Genomic DNA, 26,049 nt, shown 5'->3' with positions numbered 1-26,049 from the left:
TTAACCTCTTAATAGCCAAATTTCTGGCCGAAAAGCGATCACACAGATTTTTTCCAAATCTCAGTACCCGGTATATCAAATTTTAAGTCTTTAGACTTAAAATTGACAAAGTTATTGCGTAGGGAAATGTACACACATACACAGACACGTCCATTTTTATATATATACTAACATGGGTGCCCGGCGTTGCCCGGGTGTTTGGAGGGGTATGTTGAACAAAAATACAAAAAAAAAAACGGTCAGTTTTTTTAACTTTGACCCCTATTATGACCCCTTAACATTTATTGTTTTGCGCTCAAATCAAGTTATTAAGTTAGATCCATGTCCAAGGAACCTATATCTAAAATTTCAAGTGTGTAGACCCAAAATTGTTGGAGGAGTTTGGTAGAGTTCTCAAAGGTCAACTCATTGAACTTTGACCCCTTAATAGCCAAATTTCTGGCCGAAAAGCGATCACAAAGATTTTCCCAAATCTCAGTACTCGGTATATCAAATTTCGAGTCTGTACACTGAAAATTGACAGAGTTATTGCGTTGGAAAATGTACACAGAAAGACAGACAGACAAACAGACACCTTCACTTTTATAGATTAGACAAAAAATATATATGTATAGATAAATATATATGGAACAAATTTTGTGTTTACTGCAAACTTTTTGCGCAAATATTATGCAAGTATAAATCATGTAGAATATCCGCATGAATATAATTACACATAATAGTAAACTAAAGATCATCACCCCATAAAAAAAATGAAAGAATAGGAATTAATTAAAATGAATGTTTAAAAGAATATGCCAATTAGCTAAAAAAAAAGAAAAACAGGGGTCAATTTTTTTTTAATTTTGACCCCTATTATGACCCCTTAACATTTATTGTTTTGGGCTCAAATAAAGTTATTAAGTTAGATCCATGTCCAAGGAACTTATATCTAAAATTTCAAGTGTTTAGACTAAAAATTGTCAGAGGAGTTTAGTAGAGTCCTCAAAGGTCAAATCATTGAACTTTGACCCCTTAACACCCAAATTTCTGGCCGAAACCTGATCACATAAATTTTCCCAATTCTCAGTACCCTGTATATCAAATTTCGAGTCTGTAGAGTTAAAATTGACAGAGTTATTGCGTAGGAAAATGTACACAGACACACGTTCACTTTTGTATATATATACTAGCATTTAAGCCCGGCATTGCCCGGATGTTTGGATGTGTCTGTTGAGCGCAAAAAAAAAAAAAAAAAAAAAGAAAATGGTAGTAGGAAGGCAAGATCGAATCCGTACCTCTAAGGAGGAAAAGAACGGGGGATAAACTTGATGTCTATGCTGTTATGACCACTGCCAAACCGGAAGTGACATTTTTAAAATTAAGGCCAGACAATCGAAAGGAGAGGATGACTTTCAAAAATATCAGCGAAAAAAGCGACCCCCTCCCTGTAGAAAAGTGCCTAGTTGAAGGTGAAGATATTAATGTTTTTAGCCAATTTTTCGATATTTGTCGTCTGAAAGGTCAAACTTTAAAACAATACTAATCTCGGTAAAATCCATTGACTCTGTCGAAAATTTTAGGCACACATGCAAACATACATACATACATTTATATATTGGTAACTACAAATTTTCGACCCAAACCGATTAAAATGCTTGCCCTATCTCTGAATACCCTTTATGTAAAATTTCAAGTGTTTAGACCAGAAATTGTCTGAGTAATTTGGTAGAGACCGCAGAGGTCAATTGTTTTAAACTTTAACCCCTATTATGACCCCTTAAAATTTATTAATTAGGGCTCAAATAAAGTTATTAAGTTAGATCCATGTCCAAGGAACCTATATCTAAAATTTCAAGTGTGTAGACCCAAAATTGTCAGAGGAGTTTGGTAGAGTTCTCAAAGGTCAAATCGTTGAACTTTAACCCCTTAATAGCCAAATTTCTGGCCGAAAAGCGACCACAAAGATTTTCCCAAATCTCAGTACCCGATATATCAAATTTCGAGTCTGTAGACTTAAAATTGATAGAATTATTGCGTAGGGAAATGTACACACACACAGACATGTTCGCTTTTAAAGATATATGGATATATTTTTCTCTTTCTCTCTCTCTATATATATATAAATTCATATTCCTGTCTGTTGGTTTGTTTGTTCACAATTTGATTAAAATATACGAAAGGTTCATTACTTTCCTAATTAATTTTACTACTGAAAACTTACTTGCATAAACTTTATTTCATTTTTTTTTCTATATATAGTATGATTCCTGCAAAAAATACGCTCAAGAGATAACCTCATTTGCGTATTACGTTAAGGAATATCAATTTTACTAAATAGCTGTATTTTAGTTACCGTTTATAGCGAGAGAATTGTTTTAAGTGTTCTATTTAACATTTTTATTTAAAGTTAATTTATATAGTAGACTACCCGTGACCCGTTGGGTCAGTATGTTATATTAGCTATGGAATTAATGTATGAGTGTGACACTTGTGATGTAAAGAAAATAGTTTTTTGTAACATAACAGAAACATTTCTATGAAAGTATAATAAAATGAAAAAAGAATATAGATAGATTTCTATGAGTCGTTCTGTTTATAATTGTTTATTTTTGCAAAAAAAAAAAAAGATAACTTACAGCCATTGAATTATAAGTGGTTTGCCATACTTATAAATAAATGTGCACTGAACAGATACCATAATACTTAAAGTTAAATTCAAATTTTGATATATCTTAATTTAAACGCAAAAAAAAACCCAATTAGTTCACTGAAAACGTACACAGTAAAACAATACGTTTTATTGTCACTTTGATTATTTATTTATAATGCAATTTAAAAAAAACATTTTCGGGGTTATTTATTTATGTTATAGAAGAAAATGTATGAATGTTTTTTAAGAAAGGTGTATAAAAAAATGGAGAATAAATTTAAAAAAAAATGAAGCCAGTGGGTAAATCACCCTTGTAAAATGCTCTTATGGTTGTCAACGGGTTAAAGTAGATTTATTTTTAAGAAAATTGCGTTAAAATAACTGAAATGAAAGATGTAAAAAATGTAGAAAGTATTAATTGTTTATTTGGATAATTTAAACGAAAAAAAAAAAAATTAGGATGCTGAAAACGTACACAGTAAAACAATGTTTTATTGTCGCGTTGATTATTTGTTTATATACGCATGCGCAACCGTAATTTGTAAACTGGATGTTCAGTTACAACACCCGTTACAAGGTCATTTGAGTTTTATAATTATATAGATTTAATTTTATTTTGAATTATTATTACCAACATCAATTTTTTTTAGAAACCAGTTTCGAGTTATTTCCCTGGGTGCCACTTTTCTCTTTGAAAACTCTTTAAACTGCAGCAAATTACGTTTAATAAATGTGAGAAAGTGCCTTTATGAAACAAAAACGCCAGCGAAAAAAAGTACCTTTAGAAAAAATTTTTTTTTTTTAAATAAACAAAACAAGCCAGTGAAAGGAATTCAACTTCTTTCTTAAACCTTTCGCAAGTCACGCACGCGTTTAAAAAGCTTAATTTGCAACGTTGTGACGTCATAAGCACTTGTGGCCGTGTGGGCAAAATAAGTTTTTGCTTTCTTCCCCTTTTGCATTTCGTGTTTAAGCCCAGACACCGCAGCTCATTTTCTTTTCTTTTTTTGGTCACACTGGCACTTCCTGCTATTTTGATTGAAAGAAAAGCTGTTTCAAATCATTCATTTTTTATCTTAGGGCAGGGAGTTTTTTTTTTCCAGTGTACAAGCAACAAAAAGTGCTCAATATCTGCAGAATAGTTTCTTCTCTTTGTATACCTTCTGTCGAAATATCTGATAGAGAGGGTGTCACTTTTTTTGGGGGTGGGGGGAAATTACATTTTCATGTTTTTATCCATTCTTTTATTTTTGAAATTGTTGTGGAGGTATCGACGTTGCCCATGATGGAGGTGATCAATATCCTTAGGATAGCAAGTGTGTTCTAAATGGAACTTCATGTCAACCTGGGCAACGCCGGGTATCCATGTTAGTATATATAAAATTCATGTGTCATCCTGTTTTTTTTTTTTTAAAGATAGAATCGCCTGATCGCTGAAGACAAGATACAAGCAAGCAAGAATACAAGCAAGGTCTACAGAGTTGTATAATTATGTAAATTAATCAACTAACTAGAAAATCTGAAGTTGCTCGGGATTGTATGAGAATCCCTACTGTATACTTTATTTTTTCTATCCATGAAACCAAATTACTTTCTTTTCCTCTCTTGTTTGGCTCCCTAATATACACGGAAGAAACTTAAATGTTGAAAAAAAAAAAAAAAAAAAAAAACCCTCTAAATTAGTGTCTAATAGTTAAAATTTCATTAAAATTGGATTTTATTTTTAAATCAACTAAATTTATTTCCAGGTGAAGATGTTTCATGATACCCATAGTTGACACTCACTGACTTTAAAAAGAAATAAAACCCTGAAAGAAAAAAAAAAAAGAAAAGAAAAAAAAGAAAAAGGAAAAAAAGAAGAAAAGAAAAAAGAAAAGAAAAGAAAAAAGAAAAGAAAAAGAAAATGATTGCTTTCAATAAGGAAAAACATAATTCTTAAAGCAAAACAGTCCAACTATGTCAAGGTACAATCAACCTTAAAAAGTACAGTAAATTTGAATTGACAATCATTATCGATTATAGATCATCGACTGTAAGATACAGTGAAAGTTTCATCTGTATATATAAAAGGCAAAATGGCTGCATGCGTTTTTGCATGTCCAAGAAAGGCTTTTTTTTGGGGGGAGGGTTCTTGAGAGGATTAGGGTTAGGGTTACTATTTTGGAAAACTTTTTATATACTCCCTAGATTATAATATACTTTTATATACTCCCTAGATTATAATATCTACGATTTGCAAATGCACATCTCTACATTTATTTTGATCAACTTTTATAAAATTCCCTCTATTCCGTGTGTTTGTTTGTCTTTTTTGTATAAATAAAGTGCAACTAATTGAAGCAAAGCCGTCAGCGGCCTTTCGTGTCGTGACATCTTGAAAGCAATTAGCTTTGATCAATGTTGGGGAAAACCCATCATAGCAAACAATTGCTATTCATTTTTGGGGAAGCAGAAACTGGCCTGCAGCCAACCTTCATTTCTGCTCCTGTGTGATTCTTAACTTAATCACTCCAAGTCAACTTTTTGATATCGATAAATCTGAACGCTTTTCACTTCCTTTCGCGTCTTAGCGTAGCGGTAAGACCTCAGCTTTTTTATTTTCACTTTCTTCTTTTCCGCCTTCGCGTCACGGGTTCGAGTCTACCTGCCTACTAGCACCCCCACCCCTCAAACAAACACCTGGGCAACCCCACTAGTTAAATTTGAAGATAGACTGCTTTTGTATTTATTACTTGATATCACTTCACTATTACTTCTATTACTAACAGAAATTTGGTATCTGTCTGAAGCCAAAACTATACTATTACCAGGTTGATAAGAAAGTTGGTGTATTTTTTAACTTTTAAATTCAGATCAACATATCTCTGTTCAAACAAAAATTTATTGATCAAAATAAGCAACATGAGATTTAAAACACCTTTGCCAACGCAAAACAAGTGTATTTATGCCATTAACGTAAAAATCTTGTGTTCTGCTGGCGATGAAGTCGTAAAAGGAGTTTAAGTTTTTGAAGCATTTCTCACGCAGAAAGTTGTTGAAATGTTTGACAAAGTGGTAGTTGGTAGTTGAGAGTATGGACATTTTGTCTTAAGTGCTATTCAAATGCATATACAGGCTTGTACCTATTTACTATGCCTCCCCACGGGACAGAGTTAGACACCAGGGTCGTTTTTTAACGTGGAGAAAAGGTACAAAAATAAAAAATTGTCTCAGCCGTGAAGGATTTCTCCTCCACCGAAAGAGAACAAGAAATAAAAGTGCAGCATCTGAAGAACAGATACTACACTTTGATCTTGTCCCGAAGGCCAAGGCTTGTAACTGAAAATTGTAGGTGTTATAAAGGAAAATAACCGAAAAAAACAGAGTTATCTCCCCTGGATGGGAAGAGAAAAGACTTTTCAAAATGGCTGACACAGCATTTCACATAATCTGTTGCTCTAACGTGTTACTATTTTTCTGTTTAAATAAATAAATAATTTGGAGCCAAAACGATTTTTTCTTGTAATTACCACATTTAACAACCAGTTATATTCTGTGACGACATAACAGTAGGAAATTTACAGACTAACCCATCTGTAAAAAAGCTGTATCTGCAGATTTTTTCAAGATATCATGATGAAATTTTGAACATATTATCAAAACACCATGAAAGTTCAGATGGCTGTATTTACGACTGCCTCACTTTATAAATTATGGACTAATTAGCATATTTAAGTTTCATTTTAATAACTTAGTAGAAACATTGTGAAAACAGCTAAAAAAAAAAAAATAAATAAATAAATAGTAGATGAGGCTTTGTCATCATATGAAGTATTATTCTGATGAATATTAACATTTGTCATTATCACACCATGAAAAACCAAGATGGCCACCACAACACAATTCATAGAAAGTATTAACAAAAATATGGCTTGTAGCATATCAAATTAAAAGAAATTTTGTATGGATTGTAATTATGTTTTCAAGAACATTAAACTATGTCCCGTCATGAAAAATTGTAATATTATGAGTATTTTCACTTTTATATATGACATTGAAGGGGATGTCATGACTGAAGAATACAAGCTATGAACCATTATCAACCATTTTGGAGGTTTGTAACAAGCATAATCTAAAAGTATTGGGATTTGTAGGAATTCATAAATTTTGCACCTCATTGTACATTGAATTCTTGTTTTTCTAGTTCATCGGTTTTAGATTTTTAATTTTGCTCTTTTTTTTAATCAGTCTATAAACTTTGACTCTCAATCTATCCAAAGATTGAACAGAATATTGTGAAAGTTTCAGCACATTGAAAATTTGTGAAACTTAATGATTTGTGGCATTTTTTTTTCTTTTACTGTTCTTTTATCTCAAACAAGGCACAATGCCACTTGGATGTAAGGGCCTACTATTTGGGACCAAATTCGACAGGTATACTATGTAGGGAGTTGAGCAGCGAAGTGTCTGTTCACATTCCACTTAAACTTCTGCATGTCAGTACAACAAGGGAAGCAGGGACCTGGTAGGGAAGTTTAAATCTAGCAGTTCAGGGAAGAAACAATTAGAATAGAAGGTTTTCTGGCATCTAAGAATAACCACAGATTTTCCAGCTCGCCGGGTTATTTAGGTTTATTTACGTCAAAGGGGTACAAGTGCCTTGAGTTCATCGGAGCACATTCCATTAAAATACTTGTAAAACAGGCACAGAGATGCAACATTTCAGTGATGGGACAGAGGCTGAAGTTTGGTTGATAGCGTGGGACCTTTTAGGTTGGAGACTCTTTTCTGGACCTTGCTTAAAAGCGGGAGACGAGTGGTAGATGTACGAGCCCAGATGTGGCAGTCATACTTCATGCATGGGCGAATGGTGGCCTTGTAGAGGTATAAGATACTCTCAGATGTGAGCAACTTTTTAGCAGGAGAGAGGGAACCCATCTTCCTTGCAGCAGCTTTGGCAATGTCTTTAATGTATTTGTTGCAATTCATGTTGCTTGTGAATGTTAAGCTGAGTAATATCATATGATTAAATTTTCTTGTTAATTGAAGAATGTATCCATTTAACAATTTTCTGGTTTCCGTATCCATGTTTAAATCAGTTCATTGTGCAAAGGTTCCAGCAGCTAATGCTAATATTTAAAATTTGAGAATTAACCGAATGCAAGATTTCACCTGCAACAAAATAACATAAGATATTTTACTTTTTATTCATAGTCCTATTATTTGAAACCATTTATTATAAAGTAGGGGGGATTCATTGTTTCAACACGGTACCTTTCGAAAAAAAAAAAAAAAAAAAAAAAATTGAAATGTTATAATTAAATAGTTTTAATATTTCCAGAGTGTGCTAGTAGATAATAATTGTTATTACATAATTTTCTTTAGATTTTGGAAGGCTAGTATGAAAACTATTTTGCTTTCAAAAAAAAAAAAAAATAAATAAAATCAAAGAATCAAATGCATAACGCTCAGTATATGGAGCATAAACATGGATAAACAAAGTCTTTTAGGCATTTATGACTGCAAATTGCTGGAGATCGGGTTGGTTGCAGAACTAATTGTGAATTTTAATAATCATTCATAAGTTGTATCTAACCCCCCCCTCCCCAACACACATATTTTTAAAGGTACTATGTACTATTACATAATTAAGTCTGGTAAACCAATGGACAGGACCCCTTAAGAAATTCTAATGACTCTGAAAGTACAAAAAAAACATGAAGAAACAAATTTTCTATTTCATCTCTTTGCAACACAAAGAATAAAATCAAGAGGCAGTTAGATACAAAAAAAAATTAAGTATTAAAATTTGATTGGGAAAAAAAAAAAAAAAAAAAAAATGGAAACAGAGTTTTCATTTATTCCAACATGAAAAATAAAATGAAAAGGCAATTGAATTAAAAAAAAAAATAAAGAAAGAATTAAAATTTGACTGGAAAATTTTTTTCTAACATGAAAAATAAAATGAAAAGGCAATTGGATGAAAAAAATTTTTTTTTTAATTTGATTGGGAAAAAAAAAAAAAAAAAAAAAAAAAAAAATGGATACTCCAACTCAAATTTGGGAAGTTTAGAAAATGGAAAAAAGATTTTTATTGAATGAGAATGATAAGACTAAAATGAAAATGAAAAGATTTTTTTTTTTTTTAAAATGGCAGAACACATTTTAATCAGATGATTTCAACTGGGTGGACTTTGGCTGGCAATCTGTGGGGGGAAAAAAACAGAAGATAATATTTTAGCACACGCACAAAAAAAACAAAAACAAAAAAAAAAACAACAACAAAACACACACACACACACACACACAAGTGTCACACAAACATTTAGACAGACTAGCTGACCCGACCCAGCATTTCCATGCAGTATTTAAACATTTCATTAAACCTTACAAAAATCTATTAAAATATCCACCCGAGAATAGAAATAACAAAAAGTAAATTCATTTTCTACGAGGAAAGAAAACAGGAGACAACATTTTAGAATTTGTATTTTTGGAATTTTGAATAATAGTAATACAACATTTTGGCTTATGTAACCAAGGCGTTCTTTAGATGCTTATGTTGAGCTTGATAATAATAATTCATGGGATTAGTTTGTTCTCGTTCAGTCAGCCATTCTTAAATAATTCATAATTGCATTCTTAATATTGAGGACTAAACTTTTTTTTAGAAGACTGTCACTTTTAACTGATTATTTCTTAAGACCTATATCCATTGCGTCATGAGTTCTTGAGTAACTTTAATCATAGGTATAGGTGATATAAATAATACAATAACAAATGAATTCTATCTGGTTATGGTTGACGGAATGAGATCAAGCTAAAGGATTCCATTTGAAATTCCAGAGTTAGGCAAGCTACACTTAAAAAAGGTCGGAGGTCACATCAACCAAAACATTGTGAGAATAATATCCAAGATGAGAACAGTAGTTCGAAAAATCGAAATAAAAATAAAAATTATCAAACCTCATCTAAAAAATTCTGAAACATAGAGCTAGTCTATTTCACAAATTTTGTCATCTAACAGCTTTTTTTACCTACAACGTTTATAATTAAATCTGCTTTCATACAAAACTGTTTTCTTCGACAATGTTCTTAAAACAAAGCAAAAAACAACAATTTCCAAACTTAAAGGAATTTCCATTTTGAAAGAGAAGGGTTTTCTATGCGCTGATGCAAAAAACAAAAACAAAACAAAAAAACAAAACAAACAAAAAACAGAAAGAAAACCTCTATTCAATTCCAAAAGACAATTACATGCACAACTAGCCTGTAAGGGTAGTCGCACATGTAATTGTGAGGCAAAAGTTACACAATCTTCAACCACAACTCTCCTGAATCGGCACTGCTTGAGTCCAGTGGTAAGGAAAAGTTCAGGACAACTGGAAACAATGCAGAGATAAGCAGAGAGCACATACAGCACCTGTAATCCTAAATGGTCACCCCTTTAAGTACTGACCAGGCTTAAAGTTGCTTAACTTTGGTGATTTAATGGAAACTGGTACGTCAGTGTGATTATGCCGTACAAATGATACCATTTGATGTACACCTACATGAAATAGCATCAACTTGAATAGGCTTACAAAAAAATTTAATACATTTTTATTATTTATTAGCCGTCTGCCCAGCGTTGCCTGGTCATAAAATATGCATAAATATTATATATTTACTGAAACATGTGCATGTGAGTATTATGTTTTTTTCTAAACAGTTCACTTCTTGTAAGTAAAAAAATAAAAAAAATACTTGGGCTGAGATTGAAACCAAAACAAAGACAAGTACGATAACCATTAGGCCAGCTTGACACAATCTTTAAAAAGTGTTTTCAAATCTACTTATTTTTGAAATAATGAATCTGTCATGTGAACCATTCATGCACACGCATTCATGGAACAGTTAGCCAACGGATTAAAATCTGACGCCCCCCCCCCCCCATGTATCAATTTTTCAATTTTGACTCCCTTATCAGCCTGTTTTTCTGGATGAAAACTAATTAAAAAAGTTTTCCACATTTCTGAATATCCTATATACTAAATTTCAAGTCTGTAGATCAAAAATCCGTTGAGTATATAGGTTGAGAAGTGTCCTCACGCACGCACACATTCTCACTTTTATAGATATATAGATTTTTAATAAATATAATTGTATCAACATAAAACGTTGTAATATTGATTTTTCCAAGAAGAAAAAAAGATACAATGTAAATCTGTAATCATTTTTAGTTTAACATCCGTTTTACATATTCGACATCTTTTTAACATCGGAGGGAAAATAGCAGCGAAACTAGTTGCAGTTATAAAATCAAAATTTATTTGGGTACTTATTGTAAATAAATTTGGTTATCTTGTTTTACGGCATATCCGCCCTCTTTGGGTTATTTAATACCAAAACCAGTCATTTTGATAAAAAATTTTTATGTTTTGAGTTCTTTATTTATGGAGCTTAATTTAATTGTTTTCTTTTATGGCATATCAACCCTTTTAGAATTATTTAATAACTAGCAAAGACGCCCAGCATAGCCCGGTTGTAAAATACGCTTAAATATGATATTTTAATTTATGCAGATTTCATATATATTCTTCAGAGTCAATTTTCTATTGATTCTTATATATTATAAAGTTGTGAATTCAAAAATAAAAAATATATCTATATGACTTGGGTGCATCAGCTTGAATCGAAACCAAAACTTATGAAGAAAAAATAAAAAAATAAAAAAAAATAAAAAAATATATATATATATATATATTTGATTTTTGAGCTGGATTAAATCCAACGATATGAAATAGAATGGAGGTGGATAGACCTGAATACTCAACGTTTCGCACGATTTATGCGTTTTTTTTTTTTTTTTAGTCAATAACCATCCCTCTTGAAAAAGCCTGCATAAATCAGGCAAAACGTTGAGTATTCAGGTCCTTCCATCTCCATTCTATTTCTTATATTTTTTTTATTACATTTTCACTTCAAACAAGGCACAATACTACTTTGATGTAGAGGGCTACTATCAGGGACATAAATTGCAGGGATACTATGTAGGGAGTTGAGCAGCAAGAGGTCTGTTCACATTACACTTGAACTTCTGCATGTCAGTACAGTAGTATTACAAGCGTATGCTGTATTTTCGTGGACATCGGCAATATTACATACCCTATGTGCTTCAACAAGTCATACCTTTTTTAGTTGTGGGTCAATTTTTAAAAGAATTACATTGATGGAAAGAAAATTGAATAAGCATTCCAGTGATGTTAATTTATTTTTCTTTTATGCGTTCAATGTTTGTATGCTCCAAGTTAAAATGAAAAAACAGTAAAAAAACGACGACAGTAAAAAGGGAAACTTTTTTCAATGTTTACATTTCATACGTTACATTTGGATATACATGCAGATTCAAATTTGATTGGATATGGCTGAAATTTTACAGGCTATATAAGCATAAAAGTCCATCTCTACTGGACTTTGATTTATATTTTTAAGCAAAGTTATGATCGAGCAAAGTTGACGAATATTTCCAAATTGATAAGATAAATCGGTATATATCATCCATTTTCATACAGATAATAGTTTCAGAATTATTTTCATGTATAATACGTAAATATTTGATAATTATTAATCGTGTGGAAATTTCTTTAAAATGTTATCTTTTATAGAAATTCAAATTCGCTAACGGGAAAACGGCTCGCTATGCGCTCAGCTGACTAAAGTCAGCGCATTAACGAGTTTCGTTTGTATTCTCTTAAAAATAAAAAAACTGTTTTTTTTTTGCTTTTAAAAACGAAAGCAGAAAAATCAGTTTCATTTTTTATATTGAGTTTGTCAATTTAAAAAAATTATTTTCAAGTTTTTCAAATTTGATTTCCAAACAATATTATTTTGTTGTTTTTAACACTTTTAATACACGTGTACTAAAAGCGTTAAAAAACAACAAAATGTACAAAGTACATGTGTTTCTGTTATTGTATTTATACTTTTTATTTGTACTTAAGGTAGAATTGGGGTTTTTTAGTGGTCAAAAAACAAACCAAAAAACAAATATATAACAAATAAAAGGTACTTGCACACTTATGCTACCCTGCTGAAATAATAACATTATTTAGAAACCCATTCTTAACATGGAGAAGAAAGGGTGTTTTGTTAACTATTCTGTACTTTAACCTAACCATTAAATAAAATATATCGTAAAACTTGAATTTATTTTTAACTCATTGTCAAGACCATTTTTTTTTTAATCTGTAAAACAAACCCGTTTTTTTTTTTTTATTAACTGAGGATATCTAAATAATAATAATAATTAGGCGGTTCGATAAAGAATTTCATTGTGATGCATTTTGTAAATTTTTTACCTTGTTTCCATAACATTTTCCTTTAAAATGACTACTGTATGCTGAAAACGAATATCGCATTTAAATTTCCCGCAAATAAGTATCTTCCTGGATATTAAGCAATGTCATTTCTTATGTTATTGCTGGCGGCAATCTTGGTACGTGTGTTTGCGCATAGTTTCTTGGGGTTGCGCTCGCGCATACCAAGATGGCCACCAGCGATAACATAAGAAATGACATTGCTTAATATCCAGAAAACTACTTATTTGCAGAAAATTTAAATGCGATATTCGTTTTCAGCATACTCTAAAACCTATAAAAGTAATCATTTTAAATGTTAAGGTGGAAACAAGGTAAAAAAATTACTGTTTTATTTCTTTGTTTACATAGTTGAATTTTCAGTAAAACAACAGAATAGAAATGACAAAAATTACCATCAACTGGTGAATATATAGTTGTTGCTTATCAGGATTCTTGGTATCCTGGTACTGTGAAAGCTACATCAAAGATTCATGTAGAGTACGATTTATGGCTGCATCTCAGAACTGCAACTGGCCCTGATGGCATCCCAATTATAGTGTTAAAAAGCTTCAACCAGAACTTGCTCCCATACTTACAAAACTATTTAAGCGCTGCCTTAAGGAGAAGTGCTTTCCGACTCCCTGGAAGACCTCTTCAGTTTGCCCTATATTTAAGAATTCAGGTGATAAGTCATCTCCCTCTCAATACAGACCTATAGGTCTCCTGTGTGTTATGAGTAAGTTGCTGGAATCCATATTAAATAGAGAAATAGTCAACCACCTCAGCAGGAATAACCTTCTTAGTGACACACAATATGGTTTCCGCTCTGCAAGACCTACCGCAGATGTGCTGACGGTTATATCCCACAGGATAAGTGAATCTCTTGACAAAGGCTTCCTTTCTAGGGCAATTGCTCTTGACATATCAAAGGCCTTTGACAAGGTATGGCATAAGGGTCTACTTCACAAGATTTCCAGCTACGGTATAACTGGAAATGTTTTCTCAATCATTAAATCATTTCTCTCCGATAGGCTCATAAGAGTAGTAGTCGATGGACAAAAATCGGAGGCCTGCAATATAAATGCTGGAGTCCCCCAGGGGTCAATCCTGGGCCCAACTCTCTTCCTGATCTACATCAATGACCTCCCTAAACACATACTTAAATCATTCGTTGACATCTATGCTGATGACACAACCATCTACGGCAACACATCAAAGGCTGTAAATGACAAAGTTCTCTCTGATTCTCTCTCCTCTGATCTCGAGCGCGTGGTTCAATGGGGGAAGATGTGGCTGGTTACCTTTAATGCACCCAAAACCAAACTCCTATCCTTACATCATCAACGCTCTGATCCCCAGCTGGCATCAATTGTGATGGATGGCTCTCATCTGGGTGAGGCTCCGTGTTTTGACAAGCTTCTGGGTTTGACCTTTACTCCTGATCTGAAATGGAACACGTACATCAAGTCTGTTGCCAAGGTCGCTGGAAAGATGGTGGGATCCTTCTACCGCTCCAGAAGATATCTCACTACTGATGCAATTCTCTATCTATATAAAAGCCAAGTACGTCCAAGGATGGAATACTGTTGCCATATCTGGGCAGGAGCTGCTAAAAACAGCCTATCCTGCCTTGACAGAGTACAAAATAGACTTCGTGGATAATGTGGGGGATGCCCTTTTCTCTACCCTGCAACCTCTCTCCCACAGAAGAGACGTTGCGAGCCTGTCCTTGTTTTATCGTTATTTCCATGGCAGATGCTCGTCTGAACTCCAATCTCTGGTCCCCCCTCGCGAATCTTTCACGAAAAACACCCGTCTAGCTGAATCCACTGTGAAAAATTTCCCCCACTCTATATCTGTGCCTAAATCAAAACGTGGATTCCATGAACAAAGCTTCTTTCTTAGAACTGCACGCCTGTGGAACTCTGTTCCGTCTGCCTGCTTCCCTCCGGACTATAACTTGGATGTCTTCAAGTCCAATGTTAACAAATTCCTAATGAACCGCCCCCTTAAGTAAACACTTCAGCAAATCTCCACACTAACGTAATGTACTTGCAATAACGCTTATCCCTGAGTGGCTTCCGGGCCTTGATAAGTGGTGATCACTGTGTAAAAAAAAAAAAAAAAAAAAAAAAAAAAATAGGGGTATATTTTGGGCCAGATAGAGGATTTACAAAATTAAAAATTGGACTAGTCCTAAAATGCATAAGTTCTAGTCGACTAGGGGAATTTCCATCTTTTACGGAAATCCAAAATCTATATGAAAAATTTTCTTCGATTTATTTCTGAGATTAATTCATATCTACTCAATTTTTTTTTCTTTGAGGGAAGTAGTAAATACCGGCCATGAATGCTCTTTAGGCATTCAATGGCTACACCCAAGTTTAAGCTCTCCTTTGGTGAAGAGGCAGGAAAATGCCTATTCTCAATAAAGCTATATTTAAATACCACTATAATACTTAGTTTTGTTCATAAATAGACACCCACCGTATGATACCATATATAATTCATGGCTTATGGTAAAGAGATACATCAGATTTGACTGCATAATCAGAAAGAGCACACAATTTTACACAAGAGCACCAAGTTTCATGAGAATAGCTTGCAAAATAAATAGATGGTGGCGAAATTACCAAATTTCTTGAAATGTTGAGGTCCGTCATTTGGCCCACTTTTTCTAAAGAAAAATGTCCACGGAAAAGTATAAATTTTTGGCACTTAAAATTCTCATAACTTTTGAACTACTGATGGTATTTGCATAATTCAAACGGTTTTAAGCATCTTTTGCATAGTTCTTTTCACGCAAGTTGATAACATAACAATTATCTAAAAAGAAAAAATCAACTTGTAACACTACAGTACAGTTGGGGAAACAGGAACCCAGAAGGGAATTCCAGAGTCTAGCAGTTCTGGGGAAGAAACTATTAGAGTAGAAGACTTTTTTACATCTAGAGACACATATAAGTTGAGTTCCTTCAGCTATAATCAAAGCTGAAACCAAAACTTATGAAGAATTCTTGGTAAAATTATTTATAAAAAATAGATGATTTGAGTGCCATCAGCTATAATTGAAACCAAAATTTATTAAGAATTCTTGGTAAAATTATTTATTACAAGAAATGGAAGATCATAACAATTAAATGACAGTCACTCGGATGCAAGCATTACACACGAAATAACTCACTGCTGATGCAATTCTCTATCTATATAAGAGCCAGGTACGTCCAAGGATGGAGTACTGTTGCCACATCTGGGCAGGAGCTGCTAGAAAGGACTTGTCCTGCCTTGATAGAGTCCAAAATAGACTTTGTAGCCTCGTAGGAGATGTCCTTTTCTCTTCCCTGCAACCTCTTTCTCACAGAAGAGATGTTGCGAGTTTGTCTCTACTTTATCATTATTTTCATGGCAAGTGCTCGACTGAGCTTCAATCTATGGGCCCCTCCTCGCCAAACTTTCACAAGAAACACCCGTCTAGCTGAAAACACTATCAATAATTCCCCCCACTCTTTATCTGTGCCTAAATCTAAACGTAGATTCCATGAACAAAGCTTCTTTCTTCCATTTTCCTGCTTTCCAGCTGACTACAATATGGATGTCTTCAAGTCCAATGTAAACAAGTTCTTGATGAGCCGTTCCACTTAACAAATTTACCAAATTTCCATTACTAACGATTACTATAATGTCCAATTGACTACTGTACACTCTTAACCCTTATCCTCGAGTGGTCACTGGCCTTGATAAGTGGGTATGCCTATGTATAAAAAAGAAAAACACACACACTATCCTATAAATATATAAATGATAAAAGAAAAAAATTATGTGTGAGTGCACAGGTGAATTACAATAAAAAATGTAGATTAATTTAATATTTAATGTAATAAAATTAAAATTTAATGTAATAAAATTAAAATTTAATGTAATAAAATTAAAATTTAATGTAATTAATATAATATTTAATGTAATAATCAATTTAATATTTAATGTAATGATCAATTTAATATTTAATGTAATAAAATTAAAATTTAATGTAATAAAATTGAAATTTAATGTAATAAAATTAAAATTTAATGTAATAAAATTAAAATTTAATGTAATAAAATTAAAATTTAATGTAATTAATATAATATTTAATGTAATAATCAATTTAATATTTAATGTAATAAAATTAAAATTTAATGTAATAAAATTAAAATTTAATGTAATAAAATTAAAATTTAATGTAATAAAATTAAAATTTAATGTAATTAATATAATATTTAATGTAATAATCAATTTAATATTTAATGTAATAAAATTAAAATTTAATGTAATAAAATTAAAATTTAATGTAATAAAATTAAAATTTAATGTAATAAAATTAAAATTTAATGTAATAAAATTAAAATTTAATGTAATTAATATAATATTTAATGTAATAATCAATTTAATATTTAATGTAATAAAATTAAAATTTAATGTAATAAAATTAAAATTTAATGTAATTAATATAATATTTAATGTAATAATCAATTTAATATTTAATGTAATGATCAATTTAATATTTAATGTAATAAAATTAAAATTTAATGTAATAAAATTGAAATTTAATGTAATAAAATTAAAATTTAATGTAATAAAATTAAAATTTAATGTAATTAATATAATATTTAATGTAATAATCAATTTAATATTTAATGTAATAAAATTAAAATTTAATGTAATAAAATTAAAATTTAATGTAATAAAATTAAAATTTAATGTAATTAATATAATATTTAATGTAATAATCAATTTAATATTTAATGTAATAAAATTAAAATTTAATGTAATAAAATTAAAATTTAATGTAATAAAATTAAAATTTAATGTAATAAAATTAAAATTTAATGTAATTAATATAATATTTAATGTAATAATCAATTTAATATTTAATGTAATAAAATTAAAATTTAATGTAATAAAATTAAAATTTAATGTAATAAAATTAAAATTTAATGTAATTAATATAATATTTAATGTAATAATCAATTTAATATTTAATGTAATAATCAATTTAATATTTAATGTAATAATTAATATTAATGTAATTAATTTAATATAATAATTAATTTAATATTTAATGTAATAATTTAATGTAATAATTAATTTAATATTCAATGTAATAATTAATTTAATATTTAATTTAATAATGGAATATTTAATGTAATAATTAATTTAACGTAAAAATCAATTTAACATAATAATAACTTTAATATTTAACATAATAATAAATTAATAATTAACATAATAAATTTAATAAATTAACGGGTGGGTTCCTGAACAAGCTGAGTTAGGTCATAAGCAATGGAGATATCGTGACAGAACCTCCCCTCATCATCTGTCTTGTTTGAGTGGGTTGACCATTCCACATTGTGAACATTAAAATCTACATAGATGTGAAATGTTAGCCAAAAGATGAGCAGACAAGATGTGGTCAATCATTTTAAATACGCTCTTAGAGATAGTAACTTACCTATTTTGGGAGCGATACAGGGCAAACATAAAGGCAGTGGTATGAACAAGTGTAACCTGGAAGCACATATAGGGTAATTTATGATCTCTGGAGACGTCCGACCACATGGAAAGCCATCTCTAATGTAGGCATATATTCCATGTACATCGTGATCTTGGATGTTAAGTTAGAATATCCTTTAATTATGAACTCATCTAGGAAAATAGTTGGTCCAATGCCAGTTTCACTTAGGAAGAATAGATCTGGTTTGGTGTACCGTAATTTGATTTCAACCTCTGGAAGGTTGGAACGTAGACCACTGATGTTAGAGAAGGAGACATGATAGTGGGGATCTACGCTGGAAGTTGGAATTCTTAAAAAGTTTGGAGTTTTGTAAAATTCCTGATACTAATTAATCATCGCAACACTCAACGAAACATCTCATTTTGAAATTGTCACCCCCCACCCCCACAAAGAGAAGTAATCTTGTTTCTCTGCCACATACGTCCTCCCATGGCATAAGACTCTATGATGTAATCATAACTATCTTGCTATTTTCTAATGGAATTTTCCATTTACTCTATCCTTGAATGGAAAACTACTGTTCTCAGCATCATTTTTAGACACTCATTTCTATGCATTTTTTTTTTTTAATTTTTACTTAGGAAAGGGCACTGCTTACCAAGGCCTGGAGGCCACTCTATGATAAGGGTTAATGTGCTAGGTAGATGGTCAAAAAACACCATGATGATCAGTAATAGTGTAATTTGGGTAGGGTTTAATTATATAAGAGGGCGGCTTAACAAGAACTTATTTATATTGAACTTGGAACCGACTGTTATAGTCAGCTGGAATGCAAACCCATGGTATCGTGTTCCACAGACAAAATTTTAAGAAAAAAACTCTGTTTATGGAATTTTTGTTAAGTTTAAGACACAAATACTGAGCGATGGAAATTGCAGACAATTATTGTAGCTAGGCGAGTATTTGTTAGGAAAGTTTTATAGGGAGTGAGATCATAGATTGAAGCTCAGTCGAGCACCTTCCATAAAAATAACGATAGAGCAGTGATAGACTTGCGACAGTTCTTCTGTGAGAACGAGGAAGTAAGGATGTGAAAATGTTATCGCCCACTAGATTTTGAAGACGGTTTACACAAGTTCCCAGATGCCAGAAAATTTTCTATTCTAATAGTTTCTTGCCATATAATTGCCAGCCTTCGAAATTCCCTCCCTGCTCCCTCAACTGTGTCAACATGCAAAAATTTAAATGTAATGCGAACAAACATATTGCTGCACAACTCTGTATTTAGGATCGTAATATACCTTGTTTGGGTTAAATAAAAGCAATTAAAAAAAAAATGTTCACCCACCTTGTACTACGTTAGAGCTCAGCAGGCCTCACATATTCATCAGCAACCCGATCGGGCAATGGTCACTTCCCATTTCATTCTTGTAGATTAAACTGTCGCACAATTTTGAGGTGAGCTTTTCAGAAATTACAAAATAATCCAAACGCCTGGAGGTAAAAATAAAGGAAAACAAAATATATACACACACATATATATATATATATATGGAAAGACAAAGGTGTTCCACCAACCTGCACCATACTGCCACTTTCCTCACCATCGTTGACATGCCACTTGCCACCACTTGCAAGTGAAGCACTGACCAGACTCTGCAATCAAGTGCCTATCTATGAAATTGAAGTCTACAATGCTGTAGTTCTTCCTACCCTCCCCTACGGTTGCGAGACGTGAACACTGTAGCGCAGGCACGTCAAGAAACTGGAGCTTTTCCACATGTGAGCTCCCTGCTCTATCCTGGGAATCAGATGGCAGGACTGCACCACCAATCTGGTGGTCCTTGACCAAGCAAAGTCCACCAGCAGAGAGGCCACCATCATCAAGGCCCAACTTCAATTGGTTGGACACGTGATACGAATGGAGGAGTGTCGGATGCCGAGATGCCTGATGTATGGAGAGCTCTAGGCTGGCAAAATAAACCAAGGTTGACCAAAACTGCAGTATAAGGACACGGTCAAAGCCAATTTGCAGTGGTGCCACATCAAACTGGAAAACCTGGAGGCTTATGCCATGGATAGACTAAAATGGCGAGGCTCAGTTCAAAAAGCTGCTGCCAACTTTGAAGAGAATCGATGCCAGAAACCCACTGCTGCCAGAGAGAGAGAGAGAGACCACAGAGCAGCGTCAGCAGAGATCACAACAACTGATTTCCGATGTCCCCACTGTTCAAGACTTTGTGCCTCTAGGCTGGGGCTGCAGAGCCACCTTGTTCATAGATGAGATACAAAACGAAAACATCATCATCGGATCCGATGGACAACCACACACACACACACATTCTCATTTATATAGATATACTAGCAGACCACCTGACATTGCCCGATCGTGAAATACGCATAAATATTATATTTTAATTCATAGAGAAACTGAGACATGTGCATGCGAGTATTATGTTTTGTCTTAAGAGTTCACTTTTTATAAATAAATAAAAAAAATACTCGAGCTGAGATCGAAACGAAAACCTAAAGACAGTAAGTCAAGTACGATAACCATTAGGCCAGCCCGTCACGATCTTTAAAAAGTGTTTTCAAACCTTCTTATTCTAAACATAAGGAAGCTGTCATGTTTCAGGACCACGCATGTACAATCGTGAAACAGTTGACAAACAGATAAAAAATCCGATGACTCCCAAGTACTAATTTTTAATCTGGAAAAAAGGGCTGATAAAGGATCAAAATTGAAAAATTGGTACTTGCAGATTATCGGATTTTTATCTGTTTGCTGTTTCACGAACGTACATATGTGAATTGTTTACATAACAGATTACTTATGTTAAGAGTAAGTAGGTTTGAAAACACTTTTTAAAAAAACATGCCAAGCTGGCCTAATGGTTATCGTACTTGACTGTTTTTAGGTTTTGGTTTCGATCTCAGCTCGAGTATTTTTTTTTCTTTTACTTACAAGAAGTGAATTGTTTAGATAAAATAATACTTGCATGCACACGTCTCAGTTTTTTTGTTTTTTTTTTTATTTAATTTTTTTTAAAGGAATTTAATGTTATACTTGATATCTATGGTAATTCTGTTTATAATAAATAAGAATTCTACATTAATTAAAACATAATATTTATGCATATTTTATGATCAGGCAATGTCGGGCAGCCTGCTAGTACATGAAAAAATTAAATTACTGACATAAGCCTATGATTTTATATGAACATTAGTGCAAACATTGGGGAAGAATAATTTTCCACCTCGGTCATTTATATATTATTATTATAAACTTTGATGGGAAGTATATATTATTTTATAAACTTTCTTTTATGGGAATTTTCTCACTCACCATCCAACATCCTTGGCCCTGGCGTTCATCATGTACGTCCAAAACGTGTAAGCTCCCTCTTTGTCCGGATACAGATGGCGGTAAGAATCAATAAATCCATTCTCCAGCATATTGGTAAATCCGTTTCGTTCTTCAATGGTGAATCCAGCATTTTTCTTGTTTGTCTTTGGGTTCTTCAGATCTGAAATAAAAAAGATAGAATATATATATATATATATATATATATATATATATATATATATATAGAGAGAGAGAGAGAGAGAGAGAGATAAGAAGTATTGTTGTCATATTTGAACAGGTGAATCTATCCCACTAGGGAATTCTTGTTATGGTGCCGAAACGTATTTGTAATTTAATTGCACCCCCCCCCCCCCTAACTATCTTCTTTGCTGCAACCTCTCTCTCACATATGTAATGTTGCTAGTCTCAGTCTTTCTATAAATAGTATTATGGCAAATGTTCTTCAGAACTGTCTGATCTATTCCCTGCTTCCTTTGTTTCAGCTCGTTTGACTCGTTGGTCTAATGGTCTTCATCGATTCACTGTTTTCCTAACTCATTGTAATGCAACTTATTCCAGTAGCTTCTTTACAAGAATTGCAAAAATTGTGGAACTCTTTTCCTGCTGACTATTTCCCCTACTTTTCATCTTGGTCTTTTTAAGACTAAAGGATAATAGGCATCTCCTGTCTTTGTGATAATTATCTTTTGTTCTTGTTAGCTCCTTACATTAAGTGACTTCATGCCTTGTCTGGAGCGATTTAATAATAAAAAAAAAAAGCAGTAAGTTTTTTTTTTTTTAAATTTTTTTTTTTACACGGTGGTCACCACTTATCAAGGCCCGGAAACCACTCAGGGATAAGTGTCCGTTGTTTATTTTATACAAGTGTTCAGCTGCAGTATAATGATCGTGCCAGTAATGATGCCGACAGAACTTGAAGAGAAGACCCACCAGCAGATGTAGCTGATAACATATCAACCCCTTCAGTGCCTATCGTTCCATTATTTTTCCTCCCGAGGAGGTAGTTGCCGTGCCAGAATATAACAGTAATTTTAGAAATGTTCCCGCAGCACAGACACACCAACATACCCGCCTTGGCATGCAATAGCTTCACAACATCATACAATGTACAGAAGATGAGCATATTTGATCAACGGCTTTATTGAAACATACTTTATTTAAACATACTTTATTTAAACATACTTTATTGAAAAATTTGATGATGTGGATTGACCACATCATCAAATATGAGGTACTTTTATGGGCGCTATTGAAATGACACCACATTTTACCCACCTGCAATCGGGATAAAGAACAGCATTCATACTGCACCACCCTAACCCTAACCACTGGAACAAATACATTGAGGACATTGCCAAGGCTGCTGTAAAAATACTGGGCTCCTACTGTATTAGAAAATTACTCACACCAGAAAGCATCCTATAAAGCCACAATTCGCTCATTCTTGGAGTATTGTTGCTACATCTGGGCAAGTGCATGTACCATTAATCTCTCCCTCTTACACAAGGTCCAAAATAAAAAAAAAAGTCTCAAATCTAATAGGTCCGCACTGTCGGCCAAGCACCAACCTCTGTCTTATCACTGCAATTTTGCATTCCTATGCCTGTTTTACAAGTACTTTAATAGAATGTTCTCCGATGACCTCATAGCACTAGTACCTCCTTCAACGTACACATCTCTAAGTAACTTGTTTGGGAGCAGAATCCCACCCCTTCACCATTAAGGTTCCTAGATGCTGAAGAGCCTTCAACTCTAATAGTTTCTTCCCTCAGACTGATAGACTCTGGAATTCCCTCCCTGTTTCCTGCTTCCCTGACTGTACTAACCTACAGAAGTTTAAATGTAATGTGAACAGACATTTTGCTGCTCAACCCTCCACAGTCAGACACGATCCCAAATAGTAGCCCTTACATTCCAAGTCTTATCTGGGGGCAAAAAAAAAGTTAAAAAGGAAAAGAAATAAAGTTTCTGTTGAAAATATTGCAATGTCCGGATAGAAAATCAGCAAGTTATTATTAGGTTTAATCTGAAAAATATCTTTGGAAAATTGAATTGTCGCTTAGAATCTGACGAACTGTCCAATACTCCAGCTGAAACGGACTAATTTATGACATGATCAAGCTATTAGAAAGAGCTGGCTTGACTCGTCCCCAGGGTGCTCGGCAAGAATAATTGCGTTCCTGAATTTTTGAGATGAGGATTGGTTATTTATATTATTTGGATGATTTTGATTACTGTTCTCATCTTGAGTATCAATTTCACGTTTCAGTCGATGTAACATCCATTTATTACAAGAAATGGAAGTACATAACAATTAACTGGCCCGGATGTAGGCGTGACCAGAAAATAAGAAACGCGCTATCGTATTAATAAATAGATAAGAAAAAGAATACAATTAATAAGAAGAATAAACTTCGTATTATTTGAATTCATCGGACTACTGTTCTCATCTTGAGTGTCATTTTCACAACGTTTCAATCGATGTAACCTCCGACCGTTTTCAGATGTATCCTATCAAACTCAGGAATGTTTCTGTCGAATTCCGAAATTTGAATGGAATCTTGAACGGAACCCTTTATTTACTTCACGAGGGTAGCATGCTCTCGTTCCATCAGCCATAATTGGATAGAGGTCCCAACTAATTCACAATTGTGTTTTTCAACAAGATACACCTGAAGAAGGTTGGAGGTTACATCGACCGAAACGTTGTGAAAATGAAACTCAAGATGAGAACAGTAGTCTGAAGAATCCAAATCATACGAATAAGAAGAATTTTATTTGCACTTTAAATTTTTCTTCGTTCTAGTTTCAACAATATGGTAGATGTCTTATGTTGCACGGCTCGAAAACTATTCATTGATGTGCAACCAAGCAAATATCCTTCCTCAGAGACCATTACGTTTGCTCAGAACATTAATTGCCTGGAAACCATTCAGAGACATGAAACCAAGTAGATATCCTCTCTACTTTGAATGTCTCGCTTCTCTAGGCTTGGATAAATTTAATCCCCAATTTCTAGCAACTGACCTAGTAAAACCTTTTTCTGAGTGTTTATTAGTTACGTACGACAAATTAAGGCACGACAATTGCTTCTACTGATTCTCCATCATGTGATATTTAGGCACGTCATTTTGTGACAAGAATTATGAGCCTAGACAATGTCGGGCTGTCTTGCTGTCGGGTCAGGAAGATTTCTGGATGGTCCTTTTGGCACGGGTAGAGGAGATTCCATATCGAAAAAAAAAATGGGGATTTTATCTTTGAGGGGAATTGGGTTATCGTAATAAATGACGACTGGAACACTTCCCTGGAGAGTGTAAAAATGATGTCGGTATCTGTAAATGCCAGGTCAAAGAGAAAAGAGAAGGAATGGATTGAAAGAGAGGAAGAAAGACAAAACCTCAAATAGAAGGAGGACATAAATTAGACGGTCAGGGTTTGTGCAGATTTTCATTGTTTATTTTCAAGGCTTTTCAAAATTTTTTAGGCCTTTTAAAAATTTTTAAAGCCCTTTCAAAATTTTTAAGGCCTTTTCAAAATTTTTAAAGCCTTTTCAAAATTTTTAAAGCCCTTTCAAAATTTTTAAGGCCTTTCAAAATCTTTAAAGCCTTTTCAAAATTTTTCAAGCCTTTTCAAAATTTTAAGGCCTTTCCAAAATTTTTAAAGCCTTTTCAAAATTTTTCAAGGACTTCTCCAGACAAAATTCAATGATATAATAAACCAAAAAGACTTAATAATTGACAACAGGAAAAATCATTTTTATTTATTTCATTATTTCATGAAATAGTTTTAAAGGTAGAACACGCAACAAAACTGGTCAACTATTTACAGCTTAAGCTCATCACTACAAATTCATTCATCGATTTTGAATCATTTTTAGTTCTTCTGGTTTAGTTTAAAGCCTTTCTTTGAGTTTAGTCAGTTCATTTTATTTTTTTTTTTTTTACAAACGCCGATTTTCTGAAAGCATTTGACTTTATCAACAGATTCAAACTTCCAGAATTTTCTGCATTCAGAGCAAGGGCATCTGCTGATGAAGTCAATGGCATAATGTCATTTTCTACTCTCACTTTCTTCTTATTTCGTTTTTCTATCCGTTCAAGGTCTGCCTTTTTCTGGAGTTTTTGTCCATCTTTTTGTCTCTCTTCTTTTTGTTTTTCCAGGTACATGTCCTACCTCTATCCAGCCATGGAGCATGAAAGAACCAGGGGATTGGTTATTGGGATTTGACACACCC

General features: G+C 32.8%; 1 protein-coding gene across 1 annotated transcript in view; it reads right to left on the bottom strand.

Moving 5' to 3' along the window:
- Positions 1 to 8,670: 8,670 nt before the first annotated feature.
- The window catches only part of LOC145263063 (exodeoxyribonuclease-like), a 78,677-nt gene continuing 61,298 nt past the window's right edge, over positions 8,671 to 26,049 (bottom strand). Inside the window, exons 7-9 of the mRNA XM_080119919.1 lie at positions 21,792 to 21,972; positions 19,794 to 19,939; positions 8,671 to 8,817 (exon numbers count right to left, since the gene is read on the bottom strand). Of these exons, the coding sequence (XP_079976045.1) occupies positions 19,822 to 19,939; positions 21,792 to 21,972 (299 nt within the window). The 3' untranslated portion in view covers positions 8,671 to 8,817; positions 19,794 to 19,821. The remainder of the gene's footprint in view (positions 8,818 to 19,793; positions 19,940 to 21,791; positions 21,973 to 26,049) is intronic.

Source organism: Euprymna scolopes, chromosome 38, assembly GCF_053919585.1.
Source record: "Euprymna scolopes isolate OS-2025 chromosome 38, ASM5391958v1, whole genome shotgun sequence".
Lineage (NCBI taxonomy): Eukaryota > Metazoa > Mollusca > Cephalopoda > Sepiida > Sepiolidae > Euprymna > Euprymna scolopes.
This window is presented reverse-complemented; position numbering and strand designations above follow the sequence as displayed.